The following is a 26,584-nucleotide window of genomic DNA, read 5'->3' as shown; positions in this document are numbered from 1 at the left end:
CTTTAAAAAAATTAACCACAAACCTAAAAGAGGATTAAAACTTACCTTCTTCACTTAGTTCTTCAACATGACTTAAGTTGATATTTGCATGAACAATGGCTTGGCTTGCCCTAACAATTCTTCCATGTTGTTTAGCACCTTCCAATTAGTTGAAAACCTAGGAGAAAATATTTTTTCATCAAAATCTCATACAAATTCGGCCATGCTTATGCCGTTTCTCTTCTCCTCTCTTGTTCTCCATTTTTCTTGAAATTTCTTGGTGGAGAATGATAAAGATGACTAATTAGTCATCTTTATATCTTATATTATACTTCCATGTGGCCCATGGCCCACAAGTCATGTGCATGGCCACATGGCTTTTAATTTCATGAACACTAATTTTTTTCCATATTGCACTTTTAACCCCAAATTTCCTTAATATTCCATGCCAATAAAATCACAAGCAACTTATGCCTTAAAATAAAATCGATAGTCAAAAATCTCAACCTCGCATCCCGGACTAGTCTTGTCCTTAAATTTTCATGATTAGCTCGGAATATACTAATGTACAAAAATGCGGGATATAACAGGATTACCTCGCCGAAAAGCTCTGGATTCATAGGTCAAAAGGGCATGAGTTAGACCCATCAAAGATCAAAGCTATCCAAGAGCTACCCCCTCTAAAGACTAAGAAAGAAGTCATGAGCTTCTTAGGAAGGCTAAAGTACATCGGACGATTCATAGCCCAGTCCACTATCATTGTGGAACCAATACTCAAGCTGTTAAAGAAGGACGCAGTGAAGAAATGGACTAAGGAGTGTCAGAAAGCATTTGACACCATCAAGAAATACTTGTCCAATCCGCTGGTCTTGGTACCTCCTCGGCCTGAAAGCCCGTTGTTCTTTTGCCGCATGTCGGGATAATGCATTTAGATACGTGTTTGGACAATACCTTGAAACCGACAAAAAAGAGCGTGCAATCTATTATCTAAGCAAGAAGTTCACCGCCTGCGAAGAAAGATACACACTGGTGGAAAAAACATGTTATACCTTGACATGGATAGCCTAAAAGCTGAGGCACTACCTGTCATCATACACAGCTCACCTTTTATCCAAGATGGATCAACTAAAGTACATCTTTCACCAGCCCATGCCTATCGGGAAGTTGGCCAAATGGAAAATGCTATTAAGTGAATTCGACATTGTATACATAGCACGGAAGGCCATCAAAGGACAAGCATTGGCCAACTTGCTGGCTGAAAGCCCAATCGATGATGATTTCGAACCACTTCCCAGATAAAGGAGTACTGATGATAGAAGAAGACATAGCCGAGCCCTATTCAAGGTGGATATTATTTTTTGATGGTGTAGTTAATTACAAGGGTTCAGGAATCGGAGCAGTCTTGGTATCAGAAATAGGGTAGCATTACCCAATGGTCGCGAAGCTCAAATTTTGATGCACCAGCAACATGGTGGAGTACGAGGCCTACATCATAGGCCTCAGAATAGCTCTGGATTTGGATATATAGAAATTATTTGTCATATGAGATTTATATATGTTGATCCAGCAAGTACAAGGCGAATGGCCTACCAAGAACGCCAAGATCTTGCTGTATGCGAATCTCGCTCAAAAGTTGTGTAAGAATTTCAAGAAGATTTATTTCAAACATACACCGAGGACTCAAAACGAGTTCGCTGATGCTCTTGCTACTATAGCCTCCATGATACAACATCCTGAAAGCAGTCACATTGACCCGCTGGCAATAAATTTAAAAGAAGAGCATGTATTGTTCTCAATTGGAAGCAGAGCCCGATGGCAAGCCATGGTATATCGACATAAAGGTAAACTTGGAAAGTGAAGAATATCCCGAGAATGACTCAAGCAACTAGAAGAAAACTATCCGGAGAATGGCCAATGGATTCTTCCTGAACAAGAAAATTCTCTACAAGAGAGCGCCGGATTTAGGATTACTCCGATGCATAGATGCCGAGGCGCCACGATTCTTAGAAGAGGTACGTACGGAGCTTATGGACCCCATATGAATGGGTTCGTTCTAGCCAAGAAAATCCTCCGACCAGGTTACTACTGGACGACCATGGAGAGTGATTACTGTAAATTTGTGCAAAGATACCATCAAAGCCAAATCCATGGAGATCTAACTAGAGTCCCACCAAGTGAACTTAATGTCATGAGCTCACTGTAGCCTTTCGTAGCCTGGGGCATGGACGTCATTGGATCCATCGAGCCGGCCGCCTCAAATGGACACCGATTCATCTTGGTAGCCATCAATTATTTTACAAAGTAGGGAGAAGATACATCACACAAATCAGTGACAAAGAAGGTGGTAGCTGATTTCGTGCGAAACAACATCATATGCCATTTTGGCATACCAAGTTAATCATAACGAACAATGGAGCAAATCCGAACAGCCACCTGATGAAGGACATTCGTGAATAGTTCCAAATAACTCATCAGAATTTTACTGCCCATCAACCACAAATGAATGGAGCTGTAGAGAGGTTATTAAGGAAAATGACGGACAACTACAAGTGTTGGCATGACATCTACCTTATGCATTGCTAGGATACCGAACAACGACTCAGACTTCAATAGGAGCAACTCCATATTTGCTTGTGTATGGCACCGAAGTAGTCATACCTGCTGAAGCAGAAATACCATCGCTAAGGATCATTCAAGAAGAAGAGTTGGACAAACCAGAGTGGGTCCGAAACCGATACGAGCAACTGGCTTTAATCGATAAGAAGCAGATGGTAGCTGTATGTCACAGTCAATTGTACCGACAGAGAATGGCACGCGCCTTCAATAAGCAAGTAAGAGCTCATTTTTTTCAAATAGGACAAATGGTACTCAAGCGACTGCTTCCACACCAAGACGAGTATAAAGGAAAGTTTGCACCCAATTGGCAAGGACCATATGTCGTCTGCAAAATGCTCTCCGAAGGAGCAGTGATACTAGCACAAATGGACGGTCAAGAGTGGCTCAAAGCAATCAACTCAAATGCTATCAAGCGGTACTACCCATGAAGACATGTTTCGTAGTTGTATTAGTTATTTATTTTCTTGTAATAGTTATCTCTTTGCTTATAATCGTTTTGTAATAGATAGAAAAAACCAAATGATTTCCTTGTAATATTAACTACGCAATGACCTGACTTCCCGACAATGGGATTCGTAGGCAGTCCATTCGAGACCCTGTCACATTATTAGTAAAAACTAAAACTCAATTACTTCATTCCAAACTACGTTCGACCTGATTCGTGCTACCACAGGATATGTAGGCGCTCTTTGAACTCGGTCATACCAAATAAAAAATCCAAGAAACCCAGAGGAAACCACCGAGATGAGATTGCAAAGAGAAGTCAGAATTGGCATGAGAATTTGCCACATATACCTAACTGGGATAGAAATTTTGATTGGATCTCAAAAATTCCTTCAACAAGTCCGACCCAAGAGTCAGTCGATGCAGCATCTCCAACTAGGGCAAAAATTCCCTCAACAGTCACATCTAAGAGACAATCGACCCAAAACCCTAAACTAGGGCAGAAGTTTTGAGACCTTCTCAAAATTTCTTATATCAAGATTCTACGCGACAGTTCGCCAAAGTGTGATTTAAACTAGGGCAGAATTTTGTGAAGGTCTCAAAAATTCCACGCAAAGAAGTTGCAACTTTAACCACCAAACGCAAAGAAAGGGCAGAAGAGTCCTCATTTAAATGCGCGTGTCATGACAACAAATTTAGACAGTTTTCAAAATTTACGTTTTTCTTTTATGGACAAAATTACGAGAAAACTTTTGATCAACAAATATATATTGCTTTAAGATAAATTCATATTTTCAAACTACCGAACCCAATAGGATCGGGTCCAAGAAATTAGGCCAAGCCAGCGAAGCCAAGACGCAATCGAAGGCAACAACATGGATATATTTTATAGGAAACTAACATTTTCTGATGTTGGTCTCCAGCGTCATCAAGAGGACGACCATTTATCTAACTTTATTTGCTCATAACAGGTAAAGGCAGCTTATTAGAGAAAGATCTGAACCACGACCAAGTTAAGGAAGATTTAAACGAATTTAAATGCCATAAGGGCAAGTATCTATCCAGAACGGGCCAACAAAGGATTGAAACTCCATAAGGGCAAATTTCTAGCCAAAAGGGCTAACGAGGGACTAAAATGTCCTATCGGCGAACATCTAGCCAGTAAGGGTTAAAAAGGGGTCAAAATGCCACAAGGGCTACACGGGACAAACGCCATAAGGGCAACCATCTAGCCAGAAAGGGCTAAAGAGGGTCAAAATGGCCCAAGGGCAAATATCTAGCCATAGGGGCTACACGAGAACACCACAAGGGAAAACATTAAGCCAAAAGAGTCACGATCAATATAAAGGACGAAAGAAAGACTATTTAGCTGAAGGGGCCATAGTGATCATTCACATGCCGAGAGGGCTATTCATATCAAACTGCTGAGAGGGCCATTCATCCAAAATGCCGAGAGGGCTATCCAGCGAAGGGGCCATACCGCCAAAAGAGCCATACCGCCAAGAGGGACATCCGCTAAGAGGGCCATACCGCCAAGAGGGTCAAACTGCCAAAAGGGCCATACCGCCAAGAAAGTCATTTGTGCAAGCTGTCAAGAGGGCCATTTCATACAAATAATGACTAGAGGGGGTAGAGCGAAATAAAAAATGCCGAGAAGGTCACTTATTTCCAGAGAGCGGCCAAGAGGGCCGTCAGAAACCACGAAGGGTAGTGAAGTAAAAACGTAGGGCCAAGATGGTCATTTAGATTTAAGCAGTGCCAAGAAGGACAGCCTGCAAAACCAAGGACGTACAAGCCAAACCCTGAAAGGATGGTAATGTCACGCTTCGAACCATGGACTGGACGTAACACGGTACTCCTTGCCTTGCTGCATGTGACTGAGCGAACCACATGGCTTGCTGTATCAACATGGGGCATGTACTAATGCAGAATACACTTGAAAATAGGAATAGTATGAATAACATGAGTCATCATAATACTAATTGGAATACCAATGAAACATGATGCAAAAATAGTCTGAAAATATAATAAGTACTGAGCTAATACTGGCTATACGACTCTGAACATCTGACATGACATAACTGAACTAGTCTAGTCTATGAAACCTCTAACATGAGTCTGACTGCTAAACTGTCTACCAGGACAAGGCCCCCGGCATACCTTAACTGCATAACTGACATGAAGTAAATAAAGATAAAACCCCGAATGAGATGAGGCTCACCAATAGCTGATAGGTGCAAGGTCCTAACGAGCTGATTTGTCATCCTGAAAATCTGCATATTGAAATGCAGGCCCCCAGGCAAATAAAAAAGGACGTCAGTACATTCAAATTGTACTAGTATGTAAAGCAGCTGAATGAAATAACAGAACTGAAACTGAAATTGTATCTGTAAGCTGAACATGAACATGAATATAATTTGACATGAATAAAATATTTTAAGTCTGTAAAGATACCTATGGGAGAGCATTAGTATAACCGACATGTAACCACCACGTAACAGGTGGCGTCTGATCTCTGCCCGATCAGCTAAGCCATCCTGTACCTTGCCGGGGCACAAGACATGAATATGCATGAATGGATCCAATAACCCATAATGGTTAAACATGAAGGAATTGTCCTAACTAGGTGGAGCGATCCTTATCCTACTCTGGAATACGTAGTTTTAGGTATTAAACCTTCTTGATAATCTGTGCAACTCCCAAAACATGAACATGGATATAATTGGCTTAGTTGCCCATGAATTATATAAACATGATTGTAAACATGATTCTTGATTATATTATAACCTGAAGATAGATATATAGTATAACTTGTATGAAAACATGGAAGTATGTAGAAGTTCATGAAAATAAACATAAAAGTCCATATCTTGCATTTAAGAACCCATGGAATGCAAAGTATGATTTTTCATGGATTACAGACAGATTCTCAATAACCAAAAGGGAATATTAAGAACACAATGATGAATCATTAAAGTGAACATGGTATATCATGGTACATGTACTTAGGGTTATCATGAACATGTCTAGAACCCTAGTTTTGGTAAACTTTCGTATAATCATTGAAGAACGTGGCGTGGGGAAGAACAATGATGTTCTCATACGTAGATAGAAACCCTACATACATGTTAATGCTTAAAAACTTGTAACTAATGGTCTGAACTTGAGAAGAATCCCAAAAGCCTAAATCTTGAATCCTTGTGATGGGTTTTCTTGAAAACCCTAGGTTTGGAACAATGGGTTCTTGTTTAGAAATCATGGACACCTGTTAGAATTCACTTGAGAGACTTGGAATAGGCTTACCTTAGTGTATCTTGATGGTGGGAGAAGAAGACTTCGTTCTAGGGCTTAGAGAAAATGAAAAATAAGAAAAAGAACTCAAGTCTCGTATTTATACTTTTGCTGAGTAGGGCAAATATACGGCCAACATGTACGCCATAAAATATTGTACGTCCCGTTCAATCTGGGCGTACCTCATGTGACAATTTCCAGAAACCATCATTTTTGTGAAACAAGATACAGCTTGAAAGTACGGCCGGTACTTTAAAGTACGGTCCGTATAAAATATATGGTCACAAAGTACGGCCAGACGTATGGCCCGTGTATATTGGCCATACCTAGAATGTCACATTCCAGTGACTTCTGATTTCTCCCCGTGAGTACGTTCAAGAAGTACGGCTCGTACAATTGACGTAGAAATCAAATTTACCGATCTGAGGCAAAATTTCCAATCCCAACACTTCCCGTCTTGGTTTCTAATCCCTTGAATCATGAATGTTGCTTAGTTTAAAAGTACGAGGTGTTACAATATCTCTCTCTTGGGATAATTCATCCTCGAATGATGGGCTGTGGTTAAGAATGTGACTGGACATGGCTTGAGTACATGAACGTGAAGAAAACATAACATGGGACATGGGGACTGAACTGACATGACATGGTTTCGTGAAAACACGAACACTGGGACGTGAGACATGAATATTGAATACATGAACATGATGTGAAACGTGAGGCATGAATACGTAAAGGACATGACATGGATTCAGAAGTTATTTAAATTGAATGTTTTCTGCTTGTTCTTCAAACAAATGAGGATATCTGGATTTTATGTCCTCTTCGGCTTCCCATGTAGCCTCTTCAACTTTCTGAATCCTCCACAAGACATTTACTGAGGCTACATCCTTAGTTCTCAACTTGCGAACCTGACGATCAAGAACGGCTACGGGGATTTCTTCATAGGTTAGGCCATCCTTAACCATTATATTGTCAGCAAGAACAACCAAAGACGGGTCCCCCACACACTTTCTCAACATGGATACATGGAACACTGGGTGCAAAGCCACCAACTCTTGCGGCAACTCAAGCTCATAAGCTACTTGACTAACCCTTCACAGGATTCTATAAGGTCCGCTATATCTTGGACTGAGCTTTCCGTTCGTGCAAAATCTCATCACACCTTTCATAGGTGAAATCTTTAAAACACCCAATCATCAACTTGAAACTCTAAGTCTTTACGCTGCACATCTGTATAAGACTTATGGCGACTCTGAGCCTTTCTCAAATGCTTTTGAATTAACTTGACTTTCTCCATAGCCTGATAGACCAAATCTGGTCCCGACAACTCTGCTTCACCAACTTTAAACCAACCAATGGGTGATCTACACCTTCGCCCCTACAGAGTATCAAAAGGTACTATATTGATACTAGCATGATAGCTATTATTATAAGAAACTTCAATGAGAGGAAAATGATCATCCCAATTACCTTTAAAATCTAGGATACATGCTCTCAACATGTCCTCAAGAGACTGAATAGTACACTCTGCCTGGCTATCTGTCTATGGTTGAAAAGCTGTGTTGAGGTTGACCTTGGTATCCAATCCCTTCTAAAAGGATTTCCTGAAGTTCGCTGTGAACTGAGCACCACGATCTGAAATGATGGACACTGGGGTCCCATGCAATCTGACAATTTCATGAATATACAACTTGGCATAATCTTCTGCTGAATATGTGGTCTTAACTAACAAAAAGTGTGCTAACTTGGTAAGACGATCCACAATCACCAAAATCGAGTCATGTCTTCGAGATGAGCGAGGTAGACCTGTTATGAAGTCCATATTTATCATGCCCATTTCCACACAAGAATATCAATATTCTGAGCCAACCTACCAGGACTCTGGTGCTTAGCTTTCACTGGCTGACAATTCGGACGCATAGCCACAAAAACTTCTACATTCTTTTTCATATCATTCCACCAACAAATTTCCTTAAGGTCATGATACATCTTCGTGGAACCTGGGTGGATGGAATACTTGGAATTGTGAGCTTCTGAAATAATTCGCTCTCTAAGCTCATCAAAATCTGGAACACATAATTTGTCGCGGTACCTTAAGGTATCATCATCTTCCCCTTGTTCAAAATCCGTTGTCTTATGCTTGTAAATCCCCTATTTCAACTGCAATAGGTAGGGATCACTAAACTATTTCTCCTTCACTTCTGCCACTAAGGAGGAATAAGCCCTGTTCTGAACAACAACTCCACCATCTTTGGAGTCCAAGACTCGTACTCCTAGGTTAGCTAAGCGGTGAACTTCCGTGGTCATAATTCTCTTATCTGCCTCAACATGAGCTAAACTTCCCATGGAATGCCAACGAAGAGCATCGACTACAATGTTTGCCTTCCCTGGGTGATAGAGGATCTCTACATCATAATCTTTAAGCAATTCGAGCCACCTCCTCTGCTTAAGGTTCAACTCTTTTTGCTTGAAAATATAATGCAGGCTTTTGTGATCTATGAAAATATCAACATGCACTCCATATAAATAATGACGCTATATCTTAATTGCAAAACCACAGCTGCCAATTCCAAGTCATGAGTCGGATAATTCTTTTCATGAGCCTTAAGCTGATGGGATGCATAAGCTACAACCTCATCAAGTTGCATTAAGACACATCTGAGACCAATTCTCGAAGCATCACAATATACCACGAACCCTTCGGTTCCCTCTGGTAGCATCAAAAATGGAGCAGAAGTCAACCTCTTCTTCAACTTTGCCCACACGTATCTGACCATTGAAATTTGACCTTTTTCTGTGTCAACTTAGTCAATAGAGTTGAGATAGAGGAAAATCCCTCTATGAAACATCTATAATAGCCTGTCAGACCCAAAAAACCTCTTATATCTGAAACTGAGGTGAGTCTGCGTCGATTCTTTATGGCATCAATTTTTTGAGAATCAACTTTCACACCTTCACCTAAAACACGTGGCCGAGAAACGCCACTGACTTGAGGCAAAATTCACACTTGGAAAATTTCGCATAAAACTCACGATCCTGAAGTATCTGCAACACTATTTTAAGATGTTCTGCATGCTCAGTCTTACTACGGGAATACACCAGAATATCATCAATAAATACAATGACGAATAAATCAAAATAGGGCAAAGACTCTGTTCATAAGGTCCATTAAAGCAGCTGGTGCGTTTGTTAACCCAAATGACAAGACACGAAATTCAAAGTGACCATAACGGGTTCTGAAAGCGTTCTTAGGGATATTAACATCCTTAACCTTTAACTGATGGTATCCTGATCTGAGGTCAATCTTGGAGTAACACTGGGCACCCTGAAGTTGCTCAAATTAATCATCTATTCTGGGGAGAGGGTATCTGTTCTTAATGGTGACCTTTTCAACTGACGGTAATCAATGCACATGCATAAGGAACCATCTTTCTTTCGAATAAACAAGACTGGCGTGCCCCAAGGTGGGACACTTGGACTAATAAGTCCCTTGTTAAGAAGATCTTTCAACTGGGATTTTAATTCTTTTAGCTCTGCTGGAGCCATTTTGTATGGCAGAATAGATATCAGCTCAGTACCGAAAAATAAGTCAATTCCAAAGTCTATCTCCCTGTCGGGAGAAACTCTGGGAAGATCTTCTAGAAAGACTTCTGAAAACTCATTAACGACTGGCACGGACTGGAGAGTTAGGGTCTGGGTATCTTTATCCTTGACTATGACTAATTGATAGATATACACCCCTTGGAAATCATCTTTCTGGCTTTAAGATAGGAAATAAATCTATCCCTGGGTACTACTAAATTGTCCTTCCATTCTATGACTGGTTCATTAGGAAACTGAAATCTTACTATTTTGGTCCTACAACCCACTGTGGCATAACATGAAGCTAACCAATCCATACCCATGATTATAACCATTTCTAATTCTGCTAAGTCGGCTATGGTTCTGCGGTGATAGACTAAAACTGAGAAACCCTTATAAATACGTCTAGCTATAACTGACTCTCCAATTGAAGTGGACACCTCAAAGGGTTCATGCAAGTTTTCTGGTTCTATTCTAAATTTCTTAGCAATAAATAGGGTTACATAAGATAGAGTGGATCTTGGGTCAATAAGGGCATAAACTTAGAAGTTGAAAACTGTCAATGTACCGTGACAACATCTGCACGTGCCTCTGTATCCAGATGACCTGCTAAGGCATACCAGCCGTTCCGACCTCCACCTGCATTACTAGACTTAGCTGCACCATGCCCTGACTAGGCTTGAGAATTTTGGGGAGCTGCTGAATTGGTGGACTAAGCCAAATTACCGTCGGTAACCTATATCGCTGATGGATAGTCCCTCTAAAAATGGCCCCGAGGACCACAGCCATAAAATATATCCATACCCATGCGACACTCCCTTAGGTGTCTTTTATCACACTTGCTGCAGACCAGATTATCATAAGTTTTCTGACCCACACTAGCCTGAGAATAGGAGTATGTTGGCGTGAAACTCTTTCTCTTCTGATCTTTCCTAAACTTTGGGGCTGGGGCACTAACTACAGATGGAGCATGTCCTGATGACCTGTTCTTGAAGAATTTCCTCCTGCCCCTCCCCGATGACTGAAGTTACCTACAGACTTAGCTCTTTTATTGAATTCCCTGTCCTTTTCTTTCTCAAGAGCTTCTTTCTCTTTCATTCTGTCCTCAATACCCAATAAAAGCAACCATCTTGGTGATAGTCATCGTTCCATTCTGAGCAGCAATATACGCATCACAATGTAAGTCGGGTATAAGGCCCAACACAAAGTGCCTAACTCTAGCCCTCATTTCAGGGACCATGTGAGGAGCATACTTGGCCAAAGAAACAAACTTGAGATAATAGTCATTTACACTTATGTCATTATTTCTATGTCTCTTAAATTTATAGGCCTTTGCCTCTCTGACCTCAATCGGCTGGAAGTGGTCAATGAAAGCGTCTACAAACTCATCCCAGGTTGCTTGAGACGCATCTTTCCCACCAGACTGCTCCCACGTCTCATACTAAATATGAGCAACATCCTGTAACTGCTAGGCACCCAACTCTATTGCCTCCGTCTCAGTAGCATGCATGACACGAAAGACTTTTTGAAGCCCATCGATGAAAATTTGGGGATCTTCCCCCTTAACAGTCCCTATGAACACTGGAGGCTTCATATGCAGAAATTCTTTGGTCCTAGAACTGGTCGGCCTTCTACTAGCACCTGTGCTAGGAGCCGCTTCCTAACGTTAAGCCTGGTTAGCAACAATTTCGATGAGCAGCTGGAAAGCTCCCCTAACATTCATGTCAGAAGTAGTGGGTTGCAGAGTAATTATGGGACAGACCTCCGCAGGCCTTTCTTGTCATGACCTAACCAGAGGCCCATGACGGGCACCCTGAACTATCCTACCGAGTACCTCCGAACATGCATCTCATAATAATCTCTTGGTGGACCACAAGGATAGCTCATGGGTATCATAATCTGTAAGGGCATATGGCACAAGATAGCGACACATTTCTATATAATCTTCAACAATTATGCTCATCATCACAAGCCGGCAAGGCTGCCAAGATATCATACAACAATATGAACCGGTAGGGTTATGAAACGTCTAAATGTACACACATGTCTACGAGCCTCTACATAGAATACAAGTGACCATAAATACCAATACCAATAGACTGCAACTCCGAAGTAAGTGGAGTGCACTGACTATAGCTGAGTGGAAGTCCTACTGAGCTGGGCCGCCTGTCTGGCTACCTAAACCTGCAGGCATGAATGCAGTATCCCCAAAAAAAAGGGCATCGGTATGAATAATGTACTGGGTATGTAAGGCATGAATAATAACATGACAAGAAATACTGAACATAACATGAGATAAAGATAACATGTACATCTGATTGCCTCGTAAGGCGGATACATGCATGGTTAGCTTTTTAAAGAAAACACTTTTCATGCATATCAAACATAATATCTTCATTAGCCTGCGTCCGGGCCTTCCGTGTCTGGGGTAACCGTCGCACGCTGCCCACCAGTAGTGCTGCCCGGCGGTATAGGCACGGTGTTATGATCGTTATCCATAGCCGCCCACCGAAGTGGCACTGCCCGGCCATATAGGCACAGTGTTATTATCATTATCTTTGAGCTGCCCACCATAGTGGTGCTGCTCGGCCATATAGGCACGATGTGAGAAAATACTTACATATATAGAAAGCATGCATGAGAGCCCAATTAAAAGCTACAACTCTATCAGAGTGGCGTAAGGTCGGTAACCTCCGATTTATATTATGGAGCAATCATCATCGCTATATCTCATCTTGAAGGAACAATAATCATAAGGTGAGATCAACAACAATGAATAAAATCAAGAAATTCAGGAAATAAACTCAATAATCTCATAATAGCATCATGACTGTAAATTTTGGAATCTCTAGAACGGGAGCATCATTATCATCGTAGCAAACATCTATCTTAAGCATCATAAGAACTTCGAGAATCATGAACTTCGATCTTTTTTGAAATAAGGATATTATGGAAGTCATGTATGCGTTCATAGGAAAAGGATCATGCCTTTAGAAAGAGAGGAATTAGCCTTAACATACCTTTTCAGTCGCCTTAAATTAACTACTTAACGGTTGTCCTCCCAAGCTCATAAATCTACATTCAAGAGAATTCATGCTATTGTTAGGCTTATCATCATATGCTCGTTTTAAGCTTTCAAATTAAATCTTCTTAAGTCTGTCGAATTTGCGATCTCCCTATTTATATCCCCGCTTTGAAAATTACAATACCAACAAAACAACAAGAATAGCAACACCAATATCAACAACATTATCATCAACATCAATATGCTCTATAAAACATCCCACACGATGTTTCCCCAATTTCTCAACCAATCACTAGACTTTACGAAGCTTTAACAACTAAATTTCCATGATACAATTCATAATACACATAGTAAAGAATATCCTTACCTCAATAAAGGTTGGTAGAGCTTGAAATCTTATTTATCTTCAGCAGCCTCCTTTGATTCGTTGAGATTCTTTGTTTAGAACAAGAACCACAAGACCTTATACGCTTCCCGAGCCTAATCCCAGGGTTTCACTTAATTTGGACTAAAATTTTTATGGAGGAAGTTGGAAGAATGTTATACGGGGTTAGGGAAGGTTTGGGGAGGTGGTTGAATGAAAATAAGGGGTAAATCCCCTTTATATAATGTTCTATGGTCGTTTTGCACTGACCTAGAACATTCCGCGCAGGCGCGGACTGTAGCTGCGCGTTTCTACTCTGCAAGCCTGACTTATAACGTCCATAATTCTTTACTCCGACGTCGTATCGACGAGTAGTTTGATGCGTTCGAAACTAGACTTCATGAACTTCAATTTAGGATTTTTCTTTACTTCAAAACTCCTCATATACTAAAATATATTCTTTCCCCAATTTGGTTCATACTTTGTTGTTCAAAGTAACGCTCATCTTTTACCAAAGTCATACTAACTCAACTCCTTCCACTCAATTCCTTATAGGACCTTCCGGAATTCCTCATATGCATCCTTTACTCATAAAATATACTTAATGATGCTTCGTTCCTTATAATTCACAGTTATTTTACTTAGCCATAGTTCAACATACTTACGCTAAAATTTGATAAGTGCTTCTCCGCAAATACGGGCTGTAACATCCTTCCCCTCTTAAAAACATTCATCCTCGAATGTTGTAGCATGCGAGCTTACGACGTTATCATTGATTTCTTGACATGGTTGTCCTCCTTTAGACCCTGATCTTCATACTCTTATAATATGAGCTCTTCACGTCTTCTTCACGTTCCCTAACTCTCTGTCGCACTCATCCATTAGTTTCATATCCTCATGCCCTTTTATACGTAACTAAAGGTCAGCTGATATTCAATTATCGTCCTCTTCATCTGTATCAATCTGCACACAAGAGGGTAAAAAACGATCTTTCCTAAACTTTGGCTCTATCGCACGATCTAAGATGAGAAGGAAAGGAAATCTTCCTAAATGTCTTGCAGCCTTCTATTTATAAGTGTGGTGCACTGCACGCCATAAACAAGACTCTACTAGATACGGCTTGCAGACAATGTAGGATAGACCTGCTCTGACACCACTTTTGTCACGACCCAACCAAAGGGCCATGACGGGCACACGGAACTATCATACTGAGCACCTCTGAATATGCATCTCATAATCATCTCTAGGTGGACCACAAGGATAGCGCATGGGTATCATGATCTGTAAGGGCATATGTCACAAGAAAATGGCACATTTCTATATAATCCACAACAATTATGCTCATCATGACAAGACCAAAAGGCTGCAAAAATACCATACAATAATATGAACCGGTCGATTTACGAAACATCTAACTGTACACACATGTCTACGAGCCTCTACATTGAATACAAGTGACCATAAAGACCAATACTAATAAACTGCAACTCCAAAGTAAGTGGAGTGCATTGACTGTAGCTGAGTGGAAGTCCTATTGAGCTGGGCTGCCTGTCTGGCTACTTGAACCTACGGGCATGAACGCAGCGTCCCCAAACAAAGGATGTCAGTACGAATAATGTACTGGGTATGTAAGGCATGAATAACAATATGACAAGAAATATGGAACATAACATGAGATAAAGATAACATGTACATCTGATTGCCTCGTAAGGCGGATACCATGCATGGTTAGCTTTTTAAAGAAAACAATTTTCATGCATATCAAACATAATATCTTCATTAGCCTGCGTCTGGGCCTTCCATGTCTGGGGTAACCGTTGAACGCTGCCCACTAGTGGTGCTGCCCGGCGATATAGGCACAGTGTTATCATCGTTATCCATAGCCGCCCACCGAAGTGGCGCTGCCCGGCCATATAGGCACAGTGTTATTATCATTATCTTTAAGCCGCCCATCGTAGTGGTGCTGCCCGGCCATATAGGCACGATGTGAGAAAATACTTACATATATATAAAGCATGCATGAGAGCCCAATTAAAAGCTACAACTCTATCGGAGTGGCGTAAGGTCGGTAACCTCCGATTTATATTATGGAGCAATCATCATCGCTATATCTCACTTTGAAGGAACAATTATCATAAGGTGAGATCAACAACAATGAATAAAATCAAGAAATTCATGAAATAAACTCAATAATCTCATAATAGTATCAAGACTGTAGACTTTGGAATCTCTAGAACGGGAGCATCATTATCATCGTTATCATCATAGCAAACATCTATCTTAAGCATCATAAGAACATCGTGAATCATAAACTTCGATCTTTTTGGAAATAAGGATATTATGGAAGTCATGTATGCGTTAATAGGAAAAGGATCATGCCTTTGGAAAGAAAGCAATTAGCCTTAACATACCTTTTCGGTCGCCTTAAATTTAACTACTTAACGATTGTCCTCCCAAGCTCAAAAATCCACATTCAAGAGAATTCATGCTATTGTTAGGCTTATCATCATATGCTCGTTTTAAGCCTTCAAATTAAATCCTCTTAGAATCTGCCGGAATTCAGGCAGCATCTTCCCTATTTATATCCCTGGCCTGAAATTACAATACCAACAAAACAGCAGCAATAGCAACACCAAAATCAACAACATCATCGTCAACATCAATATGCTTTATAAAACATCCCACACGATGTTTCCCCAATTTCTTAACCAATCACTAGACTTTATGAAGCTTTAACAACTAAATTTCCATAATACAATTCATAATACACATAGTAAAGAATATCCTTACCTCAATCAAGGTTGATGGAGCTTGAAATGTTATTTATCTCCAGCGGCCTCCTTTGATTCGTCGAGATTCATTGTTTAGAACAAGAACTACAAGACCTTATACGCTTCCCGAGCCTAAATCCCAGGGTTTCACTTAATTTGGACTAAAATTTTTATGGAGGGAGTTGGAAGAATGTTATAGGGGGTTTGGGGAGGTGGTTGAATGAAAATAAGGGGTAAATCCCCTTTATATAATGTTCTAGGGTCGGTTTGCACTGACTTAGAACTTTCCGCGCATGCGCGCACTGTAGCTGCGCGTTTCTGCTCTCCCAGCCTGACTTATAACGTCCATAATTCTCTACTCCGACGTCGTATCGATGAGCAGTTTGATGCGTTGGAAACTAGTCTTCATGAACTTCAATTTAGGCTTTTCTTTACTTAAAAACTTCTCATGTACTAAAATATATTCTTTCCCCAAGTTGGCTCATACTTTGTTGTTCAAAGTAACGCTCATCTTTTTCCAAAGTCATACTAACTCAACTCCTTCCACTCAATTCCTTATAGGACCTTCCAGAATTCCTCATATGCATCCTTTACTCATAAAATATACTTAATAATGCTTCGTCGCTTATACTTCAAAGTTATTTTACTTAGCCATAGTTCAACATACTTACGCTCAAATTTGATAAATGCTTCTCCTCAAGTACGGGCTGTAAAATCCTTCCCCCCTTAAAAACATTCATCCTCGAATGTTGTAGCTTGCGAGCTTATGATGTTATCATTGATTTCTTGAAATGGTTGTCCTCCTTTAGACCCTGATCTTCATACTCTTATAATATGAGCTCATCAGTTTTCTTTCATGTTCCCCTAACTCTCTGTCGAACTCATCCATTAGTTTCATATCCTCATGCCCTTTTATATGTAACTAGTGGTCAGCTGATATTCAGTTATCGTCCTCTTCATCTGTATCAATCTGCACACAAGAGGGTAAAAAACGATCCTTCCTAAACTTTGGCTCTATCGCACGATCTGAGATGAAAAGGAAAGGAAATTTTCCTAAATGTCTTGCAGCCTTCTATTTATTAAGTGTGGTGCACTGAACGCCATAAATAAGGCTCTACTAGATACGGCTTGCAGACAATGTAGGATAGACCTGCTCTAACACCACTTTTGTCACGACCCAACCAAAGGGCCATGATGGGCACACGCAACTATCCTACTAAGCACCGCTGAACATGCATCTCATAATCATCTCTAGGTGGACCACAAGGATAGCTTATGGGTATCATGATCTGTAAGGGCATATGTCACAAGATAACAACACATTTCTATATAATCCTCAACAATTATGCTCATCATCACAAGCCGACAAGGCTGCCAAAATATTATACAACAATATGAACCGGCAGGTCTACGAAACGTCTAACTATACACACATGTCTACGAGCCTCTACATTAAATACAAGTGACCATAAAGACCAACACCAATAAACTATAACTCCAAAGTAAGTGGAGTGCCGACCGTATGCCGAATGAGCGGAAGTCTTACCGAGCTGGTTTGCAATGCTTCGGCTACCCGAACTGGCGGCGTGAACGCAATGGCGTCCCCAAATAAAAGGACGTCAGTACAAATAATGTACTGAGTATGTAAGGCATGAATAACAACATAATAAGAAATATGGAACATAACATGAGATAAATATGACATGCACATCTGATTGCCTCGTAAGGCGAATACCATGCATGGTTAGCTTTTTAAAGAAAACACTTTTCATGCATATCAAACATAATATCTTCATTAGCCTGCGTCCGGGCCTCCCGCGTCCGGGGTAACCATCGTACGCGGCCCACTAGTGGTGATGCCCGGCCATATAGGCACGGTGTTATCATCGTTATCCATAGCCGCCCACCGAAGTGGCGCTGCCCGACCATATAGGCACGGTGTTATTATCATTATCTTTAAGCCGCCCATTGTAGTGGTGCTGCCCGGCCACATAGGCATGATGTGAGAAAATACTTACATATATATGAAGCATGCATGAGAGCCCAATTAAAAGCTACAACTCTATCGGAGTGGCGTAAGATCGGTAACCTCCGATTTATATTATAGAGCAATCATCATCGCTATATCTCACCTTGAAGGAACAATTATCATAAGGTGAGATCAACAACAATGAATAAAATCAAGAAATTTATGAAATAAACTCAATAATCTCCTAATAGCATCAAGACTGTAGACTTTGGAATCTCTTGAACGGGAGCATCATTATCATCATTATCATCATAGCAAACATCTATCTTAAGCATCATAAGAACATCGTGAATCATGAACTTCGATCTTTTTGGAAATAAGGATATTATGGAAGTCATGTATGCGTTCATAGGAAAAGAATCTTGCCTTTAGAAAGAAAGGAATTAGCCTTAACATACCTTTTCGGTCGCATTAACTTTAACTACTTAACGGTTGTCCTCCCAAACTCATAAATCTACATTTAATAGAATTCATACTATTGTTAGGCTTATCATCATATGCTCATTTTAAGACTTCAAATTAAATCCTCTTAGAATCTGCCAGAATTCGGGCAGCATCTCCCCTGTTTATATCCGTTGCCCGAAATCACAATACTAATAAAACAATAACAATAGCAGCACCAATATCAACAACATCATCATCAACATCAATAAGCTCTATAAAACATCCTACACGACGTTTCCCCAATTTCTCAATCAATCACCAGACTTTGCGAAGCTTTAACAACTAAATTTCCATGGTACAATTCATAATACCCGTCGTAAGGAATATCCTTACCTCAATCAAGGTTGGTAGAGCTTGAAATATTATTTATCTTCGGCAGCCTCCTTTGATTCATCGAGATTCGATTTTTAGAACAAGAACTACAAGACCTTATACGCTTCCCGAGCCTAAATCTCGGGGTTTCACTTAATTTGGACTAAACTTTTTATGGAGGAAGTTGGGAGAATGTTCTAAGGGGTTAGGAAAGGTTTGGGGAGGTGGTTGAATGAAAATAAGGGGTAAATCCCCTTTATATAATGTTCTAGGGTCGGTTTCCACTGACCTAGAACTTTCCGCGCAAGACGCGCACATCTGCCGCGCACCGTTGCCGCGCATTTCGCTCATCCGTTTGTCACACCCTTAATCCGGACAGGCGTGATGGGTACCCGACCCTTACCTAGGGCCGAGCGAACCCGCCGGACTTTCGTAATACACATAATCGTACGCATGGGCCACGAACGTGTCAAAATGCGGTATGGAAATTTTCGGAAAACAAACATACTTTTCGTCTTTTTCAAATCAAATAAAATCTCAGAACCATAACAAATGCAAACACACGAAATTCATAACACAACGCGTACCGACACATCGGTTTACATACAGTTTACAAACGGACATCTCATACACACGACCTTTGTACGCAAAGTCTCTAACATAACTCCAAATACCATACAAAGCATTCGACTCGGCAACACTCGAGGAAACGGAGTTCGCTAATCCAAATGGAACATCTTTCTCGCTAACATCATGCAGCTCATTCGCGGGTACCGCAAGATGAAACGCGGCCGAAGAAAGGGGGTCAGTACGGAATATGTACTGAGTATGCAAAGCAGGAAATACAGAAAGCGGAATCATAATCGAAGTAAAGTGCACCAAACGCGAACATAATAAGCCGAATACCAAGGTACTTACATCTGACCTCCAAATCATACATAAGCGGTACAGAAGACAAGTAGGATAATCAGAATGTCAAAATGCTTCGCTTTCCTTTGAACAACATTTCTGCCTCGTATATACGGAAAATCAAACATATCACATGAGCTGACTTTATCCGATTGCCGAGGGACGCACGGCCCGATCCATATATAAGATATTAATCATAAACGTACCGTCATATTATCACACATCATATTGTATCATCAGATCATCGCATATCATATCACCTATACATACATACCGCGGTCAAATATCCAGCGATCAATATCACACATACACACATACACACATACCGCGGCCAGGAACCCAGCGGTAATATCACATATACACATATACCGCGGCCAAGAATCCAGCGGTCAATATCACACATACCGCGGCCAAGAATCCAGCGGTCAATATCACAATACACGAGCAAAATCGTGAGTAACCAAATACAGTTTAAAACATTTTCAAAGCCTCAATAGGTTGATCAAAACGAACCACCATTTAAAAGCCGACACAATAGTCAAATCCAGTTTCCTCCGAGCGTCACCCGGGAACAGATCAAACAGAAATTTAATTACAAATCGGGGGTCGTATCAAAATCATTATGTTACAAATCGTAGTTACGTATCAAAATCATATGCATAAAAATCCTCATTTCAAACTCAACAAATAAATAAGTAATCATACTCGGGGGTCGGAAGATAGTCATATTGGATTCTTTCGAAAATAGGTCATTAGAACCAACATAGAAAGTCGCGGGACCCACGGACGAGCGTCAACCCAATCCGGACCCGCCTATGAAAATCAAAGTCCTTACTCGTCATGATATCATTTGCGAAGAAATCAAAGCGATCCGAGCCCTTCCTTGAAAGTTACGTTCGTAGTTTCGAAATCGTTTAAGGTACAAATCTCTTTTGAAAACAAAACTCTTTGAAAACAAAACTCTTTTGAAACCTTAAAAATTTAATCATACAAAAGACATAAGGATCATAACTCGACCGCATTAAGGATACGAATATCAAAAACAAATAAGAATCGTTTACACAGCATCAAACTCAATCATATCAAAGACATACGAACCATAGCTGGACCATACTAAGGATACAATAAACATCAAAAGCAAATACGAATCACAAACATACTCCAAACTTAAGAATGGAGTTACCTCGAGGCACAAATCATGTCATACCTTAATCCCGCCTAAGACATGCCAAAAGAAAAGAAAGGTAAGCTTTACATACCTCGTCTGCTTCCTAAGCTAATCCAAACTCAAGTCTCGGCTTCTCAAAATCTACAACAACGTCATTAGACACCAAACATTAGCCATAGGCACTTAGTAATCCAATTCCAAGCTAGCACTTTATCTACGAGAAATTTAGCGCATTTTCCCCCGTAAATATGCCTAGCCCGACTTCTCAATTCAACAACCAACAACAATGATAATAATACCAACATTAAACATAATATTCAACTTCAAAATCTTCCAATTTGCATATGGTGTTTGTCCCATAATTCCGTCACAGAACCAATTTATAACAATTTTACATGCTCCTTTTCCGTAAATAAACCAAGATTAACACAAATAGAAAGAGATTCATACCTTTCCCGCGATAATAATGCTATATCTTCACTCCTTCACCTTCAATTTAAGCCACAACGCATTAATACACAATTTTGTAGTTGCAACTATACGCTGTCTGGACCGAAGAAAATTATACCTGGTTTCGGGCTTTAAAGTTGGTGGTGGAAGGTTAGAAATTTTCTGGAGTCTTTGGGATGTTTTTGGGTGTGTTTGGTCGAAAATAGGGGTCTCCCCCTTTTATAGAACGGTCCGGAGTTACGCCTGAACGACTGAGAGCCTTCTCTTCCAGCACGTTCGCGCCCCCTTTGGGCGCGTTCGCGCTGACCCAGTTTTTCTGACTGCACCTTCGTTCAGTAAAAAGATTATAACTCTTGATCCCGATATCGTGTAAGGGCCCACGACATATGGTTGGAAATATCTTTCAATTATCTACAACTTTAATCCTTTGTATTTTTCCAAATTCTAAACTTATAATACCGTTTTTTCCCCTCCAAGTCAGATCATCCGAAACTGTTTCCTTAAATCTCCCTTTTGGAAGGCTTATGCCCATATTTGGCTTATGGGTCCTTCTTAGGACTTGCTCAACCTTTCATGTACTACTCGTATGTCTCTTCATATGTTCTTTATAAAAGTTCGACATGTGGACCCCACTTAGCGTGCAGCAACGAGGGTGTTTCATCAAATGCCATGTGGTCTCCAAATGTCATATATAGGTTATTATTGCATTCTTATGATATAACCGTCATCCTGAACCGGAGCCCTCTAATTTCGTTCAGCGCGCGTTCGCGCCCTGAGCGCGCGGTTACTCCCAGCGTTCGCGCAGCACATTTTCATGAAATACTAGTTCCCAAAATTTCTTCTTCAGCCCCAAATTCTCATGAAATGCTTAACTTTCCATAATTCACTTTTAACCCCAAATTTCCTTATTCCAATTTTATCCTTAACACTCATTGCGCTAATGAAAAAGATAAATATGCAACTTGTGCATTAAAACAAAATCAACAAAATCGAAATTTATAGTCTTGTCCATAACTTGTCGCAACCAACTTAGAATATTCCAACGTACAAAGTACGGTATAACATCACTTTCCCTTTAGAACATTCGTCCTCGAATGTTCAACTAGTCGTATGGGTCTTAAGGATCTCGATTTAAACTTTTCTTTATTACCATAGCATGCAATCTCGTTCACCAAATATTCCCAAACGCTACTCAAACTCACCCCCAATACTAGAGTCGTGATGCACTTCCTTTCTCTCCACCGGTCTAATTCACCTCGTTCTACGCGACCTCGCAAGGTTTCTTCCCACGCCACACACTCTAATTTCCCTTAGACCACTCTAGCTTCTCGTTTGCTTCTTATGTCTGAATTTGTAAAACTTTCAGAAAACTTCCCAGGGGGTCACCCATCCTAAATTTGCTCTCACTCCAGCACGCTTAACCTTGGATTCCCGATGAAATACGATGCTGTAATGCTAGTATGATCGCGTCCACCTCACCACATGACCTTCAACACATAATCTGGAGTAAGTTGAAGCCTTTACAAATTTCAACACGCTCTCATAACATAATTATTATTTTAGCCCTCCTTATAACTTTGTCTTACATCTATACTATTACTTTTTTTTTTTCGATATCAACCGTACTCGTAGCTAGCTAAATCTTACCATTACTATCGTGACGATACCTTTCAAGTCGTATCGCAAACCCATATCCGTCTCTTTTTATTTCTGGGAGAATTTCGACGAGTTTCCTCCGCATTTCATACTACCTCAAAACTTTTGTACACGAAATACCAACAATGCCTCGCGGGGGCCAAAATACATATATACATATCATATTATATCGCGGCCACACGGGGCTCCCAATATCATTAAAAAGACACAAATAATAAACATACCTCGTATGCCCAACTCAAACTAAGACTCGTTACACTTTCTTGTTTACTTTCCCCCTTTAGTCTTCAACTTGTATTTCAATCGCAACTTCAATATCTTTCCCAACATATATCTTTCATACCTTTACTTACTGCGTGCTTTTGTAATTCCCGAAATATCATCAATCACTTTCCCTTCCTATCGGTGTCATTCTTGTTGCAATCCTGAAATCGGGGTAAGGAGTCCCGCTCTGTGACTTGGCTCTTTATGGCACGATCTCGGATGTGAAAGAAGAGTAACCACCCTAGATGCCCCGTAGCCTCTTGTTCACATAAATGTGCCATAACACACCATAAACAAGACTCTCGCAGCCGACTTTGCGGACAACTAGGACGGGCGCTCGATACCAATTTGTCACACCACCAATCCATTAGGGTGTGATGGGCACCGACCACCTAGGGCCGAGCGAACCGCAGAGACTTTCATAATACACATATTAAATCTTGGGCCCACGAGAACGTGTCAAAATGCGAAGGGAAATTTTCGAAAAACAAACATACTTTTCGTCTTTTTTCAAATCAAATAAATCTGTAACCATAACAAATGCGCGTAAACGCATGAAATTCGCCCAACACGATGCGTACGTGCCTTCGGCTTACATAGCCGTTTACAAACGGACATCTCGTACACGACACGTACGCAAAGTCTCTAACATAACTCGAATGCATACAAAGCATTCGACCTGACAACACTCCGGAGGAAATGGAGCTCGCCAATCAGTAGGAACATCTGCATGGCATCATCTTGCTCATCTGTGTGGGTACGCACGCGGCATGAAACGCGGCCAGAAGAAAGGGGGTCGGTCTGAATATGCGAGTATGCAAAGCGGAAATACGACGGAATCATAATCGAAGTAAGTGCACCAAACGCGAACATAATAAGCCGAATACCAGGTACTTACATCGACCTCCGTCATACATAAGCGGTACGAGAAGACAAGTAGGATAATCGAGAATGTCAAAATGCTTCGCTTTCCTTTGAACAACATTTACGCCTCGTATATACGGAAAATCAAACATATCACGTAGCCGACTTTATCCGATTGCGAGGACGCACGGCCCGATCCATATATAACATAATAATCATAAACGTACCGTCGTATTATCACACATCATATTGTATCATCGGATCATCACATATCATATCATCTATACATACATACCGCGGTCAAATATCCGACGTAGTCAATATCCACCACATACACACATACGCGGCGGAACCCGGCGGTGATATCACATATACACATGTATACCGCGGCCAAGAATCCGCGGTCAATATCACACACATACCGACCACAAGAATCCGGCGGTCGATATCAACGATACACGAGCAAAATCGTGAGTAACCAAATACGGTTTAAAACATTTTCAAAGCCTCAATAGGTTGATCAAAACGAACCACCATTTAAAAGCGAGCACAATAGTCAAATCCGAGTTTCCTCCGAGCGTCACCGGGGAACGGATCAAACGAAATTTAGTTACAAATCGGGGTCGTATCAAAATCATTATGTTACAAATCGTAGTTACGTATCAAAATCATATGCATAAAAATCCTCATTTCAAACTCAACAAATAAATAAGTAATCATACTCGGGGTCGGAAGATAGTCATATTGGATTCTTTAGAAAATAGGTCATTAAACCAACATAGAAAGTCGCGGGACCCACGGACGAGCGTCAACCCAATCCGGACCCGCCTATGAAAATCAAAGTCCTTACTCATCATGATATCATTTGTGAAGAAATCAAAGCGATCCGAGCCCTTCCTTGAAAGTTACGGGCGTTCGTAGTTTCGAAATCGTTTAGGTACAAATCTCTTTTGAAAACAAAACTCTTTTGAAACCTTAAAAATTTAATCATACAAAAGACATAAGGATCATAACTCGACCGCATTAAGGATACGAATATCAAGAAACAAATAAGAATCGTTTACACAACATTTCAAACTCAATCATATCAAAGACATACGAACCATAGCGACCATACTAAGGATACCAACATCAAAAGCAAATACGAATCACAAACATACTCGAAACTTAAGAATGGAGCTACCACGAGCACACAAATCGTATGTCATACCTTAATCCCTAGCCTAAGACATGCCAAAAGAAAAGAAAGGTAAGCTTTACATACCTCGTACGCTTCCTAAGCTAATCCAAACTCAAGTCTCGGCTTCTCAAAATCTACAACAACGTCATTAGACACCAAACATTAGCCATAGGCACTTAGTAATCCAATTCCAAGCTAGCACTTTATCTCATGTAAATTTGGGCGATTTTCCGTAAATATGCCTAGCCCGACTTCTCAATTCAACAACCAACAACAATGATAATAATACCAACATTAAACATAATATTCCCAACTTCAAAATACTTCATAAACACCCCATATGGTGTTTGTCCCATAATTCCATCACAGAACCAATTTATAACAATTTTACAGCTCCTTTTCCGTAAATAAACTAAGATTAACACAAATAGAAAGAGATTCATACCTTTCCCGAGATAATAATGCTATATCTTCACTCCTTCACCTTCAACTTAAGCCACAACGCATTAATACACAATTTTGTAGTTGCAACTATACGCTGTCTGGACCGGAATTTAGGAATTATTCTTGGTTTCGGGCCTAAAGTTGGTGGTGGAAGGTTAGGAAATTTTCTGGAGTCTTTGGGATGTTTTTGGGTGTGTTTGGTCGAAAATAGGGGGTCTCCCCCTTTTATAGAACGGTCCAGGTTCTGCCTGGAACGACCTATATTTCCTTCAGCACGTTCGCGCCCCCCCGCGCGTTCGCGGCCGACTCGCTTTTTCGCACCTTCGTTCGGTAAAAAGATTATAACTCTTGATCCCGATATCGTGTAAGGGGCCCGCGACATATGGTTGGAAATATCTTTCAATTATCTACAACTTTCATCCTTTGTGTTTTTCCAAATTCTAAACTTATAATACCGTTTTTTTTTCCCCTCCAAGTCGATCATCCAAATCAAGCTTTCCTTAAGCGCCCTTTTGGAAGGCTTATGCCCATATTTGGCTTATGGGTCCTTCTTAGGACTTGATCAACCTTTCATGTACTACTCGTATGTCTCTTCATATGTTCTTTATAAAAGTCCGACATGTGGACCCCACTTAGCGTGCAGCAACGAGGGTGTTTCATTGCCATGTGGTCCCAAATGTCATATATAGGTTATTATTGCATTCTTATGATATAACCGTCATCCTGAACCCGATCCCTCTAATTTCGTTCAGCGCATTCGCGCCACTCCCAGGCGCGTTCGCGCAGACCATT

The 26,584-nt window shown here is 40.6% G+C and overlaps 1 protein-coding gene across 1 annotated transcript; it reads right to left on the bottom strand.

Moving 5' to 3' along the window:
* Positions 1-7,085: 7,085 nt before the first annotated feature.
* On the bottom strand, positions 7,086-11,010 carry LOC132048868 (uncharacterized). Its single transcript, XM_059439555.1, has 5 exons — positions 10,944-11,010; positions 8,886-9,124; positions 8,530-8,796; positions 8,205-8,481; positions 7,086-7,363 (listed from the first exon to the last, which is right to left on the bottom strand). Exons 1-5 carry the CDS (start codon positions 11,008-11,010, stop codon positions 7,086-7,088), a joined length of 1,128 nt encoding a protein of 375 aa, XP_059295538.1.
* Positions 11,011-26,584: the final 15,574 nt, after the last annotated feature.

This window comes from Lycium ferocissimum, chromosome 3 (assembly GCF_029784015.1).
Source record: "Lycium ferocissimum isolate CSIRO_LF1 chromosome 3, AGI_CSIRO_Lferr_CH_V1, whole genome shotgun sequence".
In the NCBI taxonomy this organism is placed as follows: Eukaryota; Viridiplantae; Streptophyta; class Magnoliopsida; order Solanales; family Solanaceae; genus Lycium; species Lycium ferocissimum.
This window is presented reverse-complemented; position numbering and strand designations above follow the sequence as displayed.

Coding starts and splice junctions, on each gene's coding strand:
- LOC132048868 (XM_059439555.1), bottom strand. CDS start 11,010: ATGAAAGAGAAAGAAGCTCTTGAGAAAGAAAAGGACAGGGAATTCAAT. Junction 8,797..8,885: donor ACTTGGAATTGGCAGCTGTG/GTTTTGCAATTA, acceptor TATATTTTCAAG/CAAAAAGAGTTGAACCTTAA. Junction 8,482..8,529: donor ATTCCTCCTTAGTGGCAGAA/GTGAAGGAGAAA, acceptor CAGTTGAAATAG/GGGATTTACAAGCATAAGAC.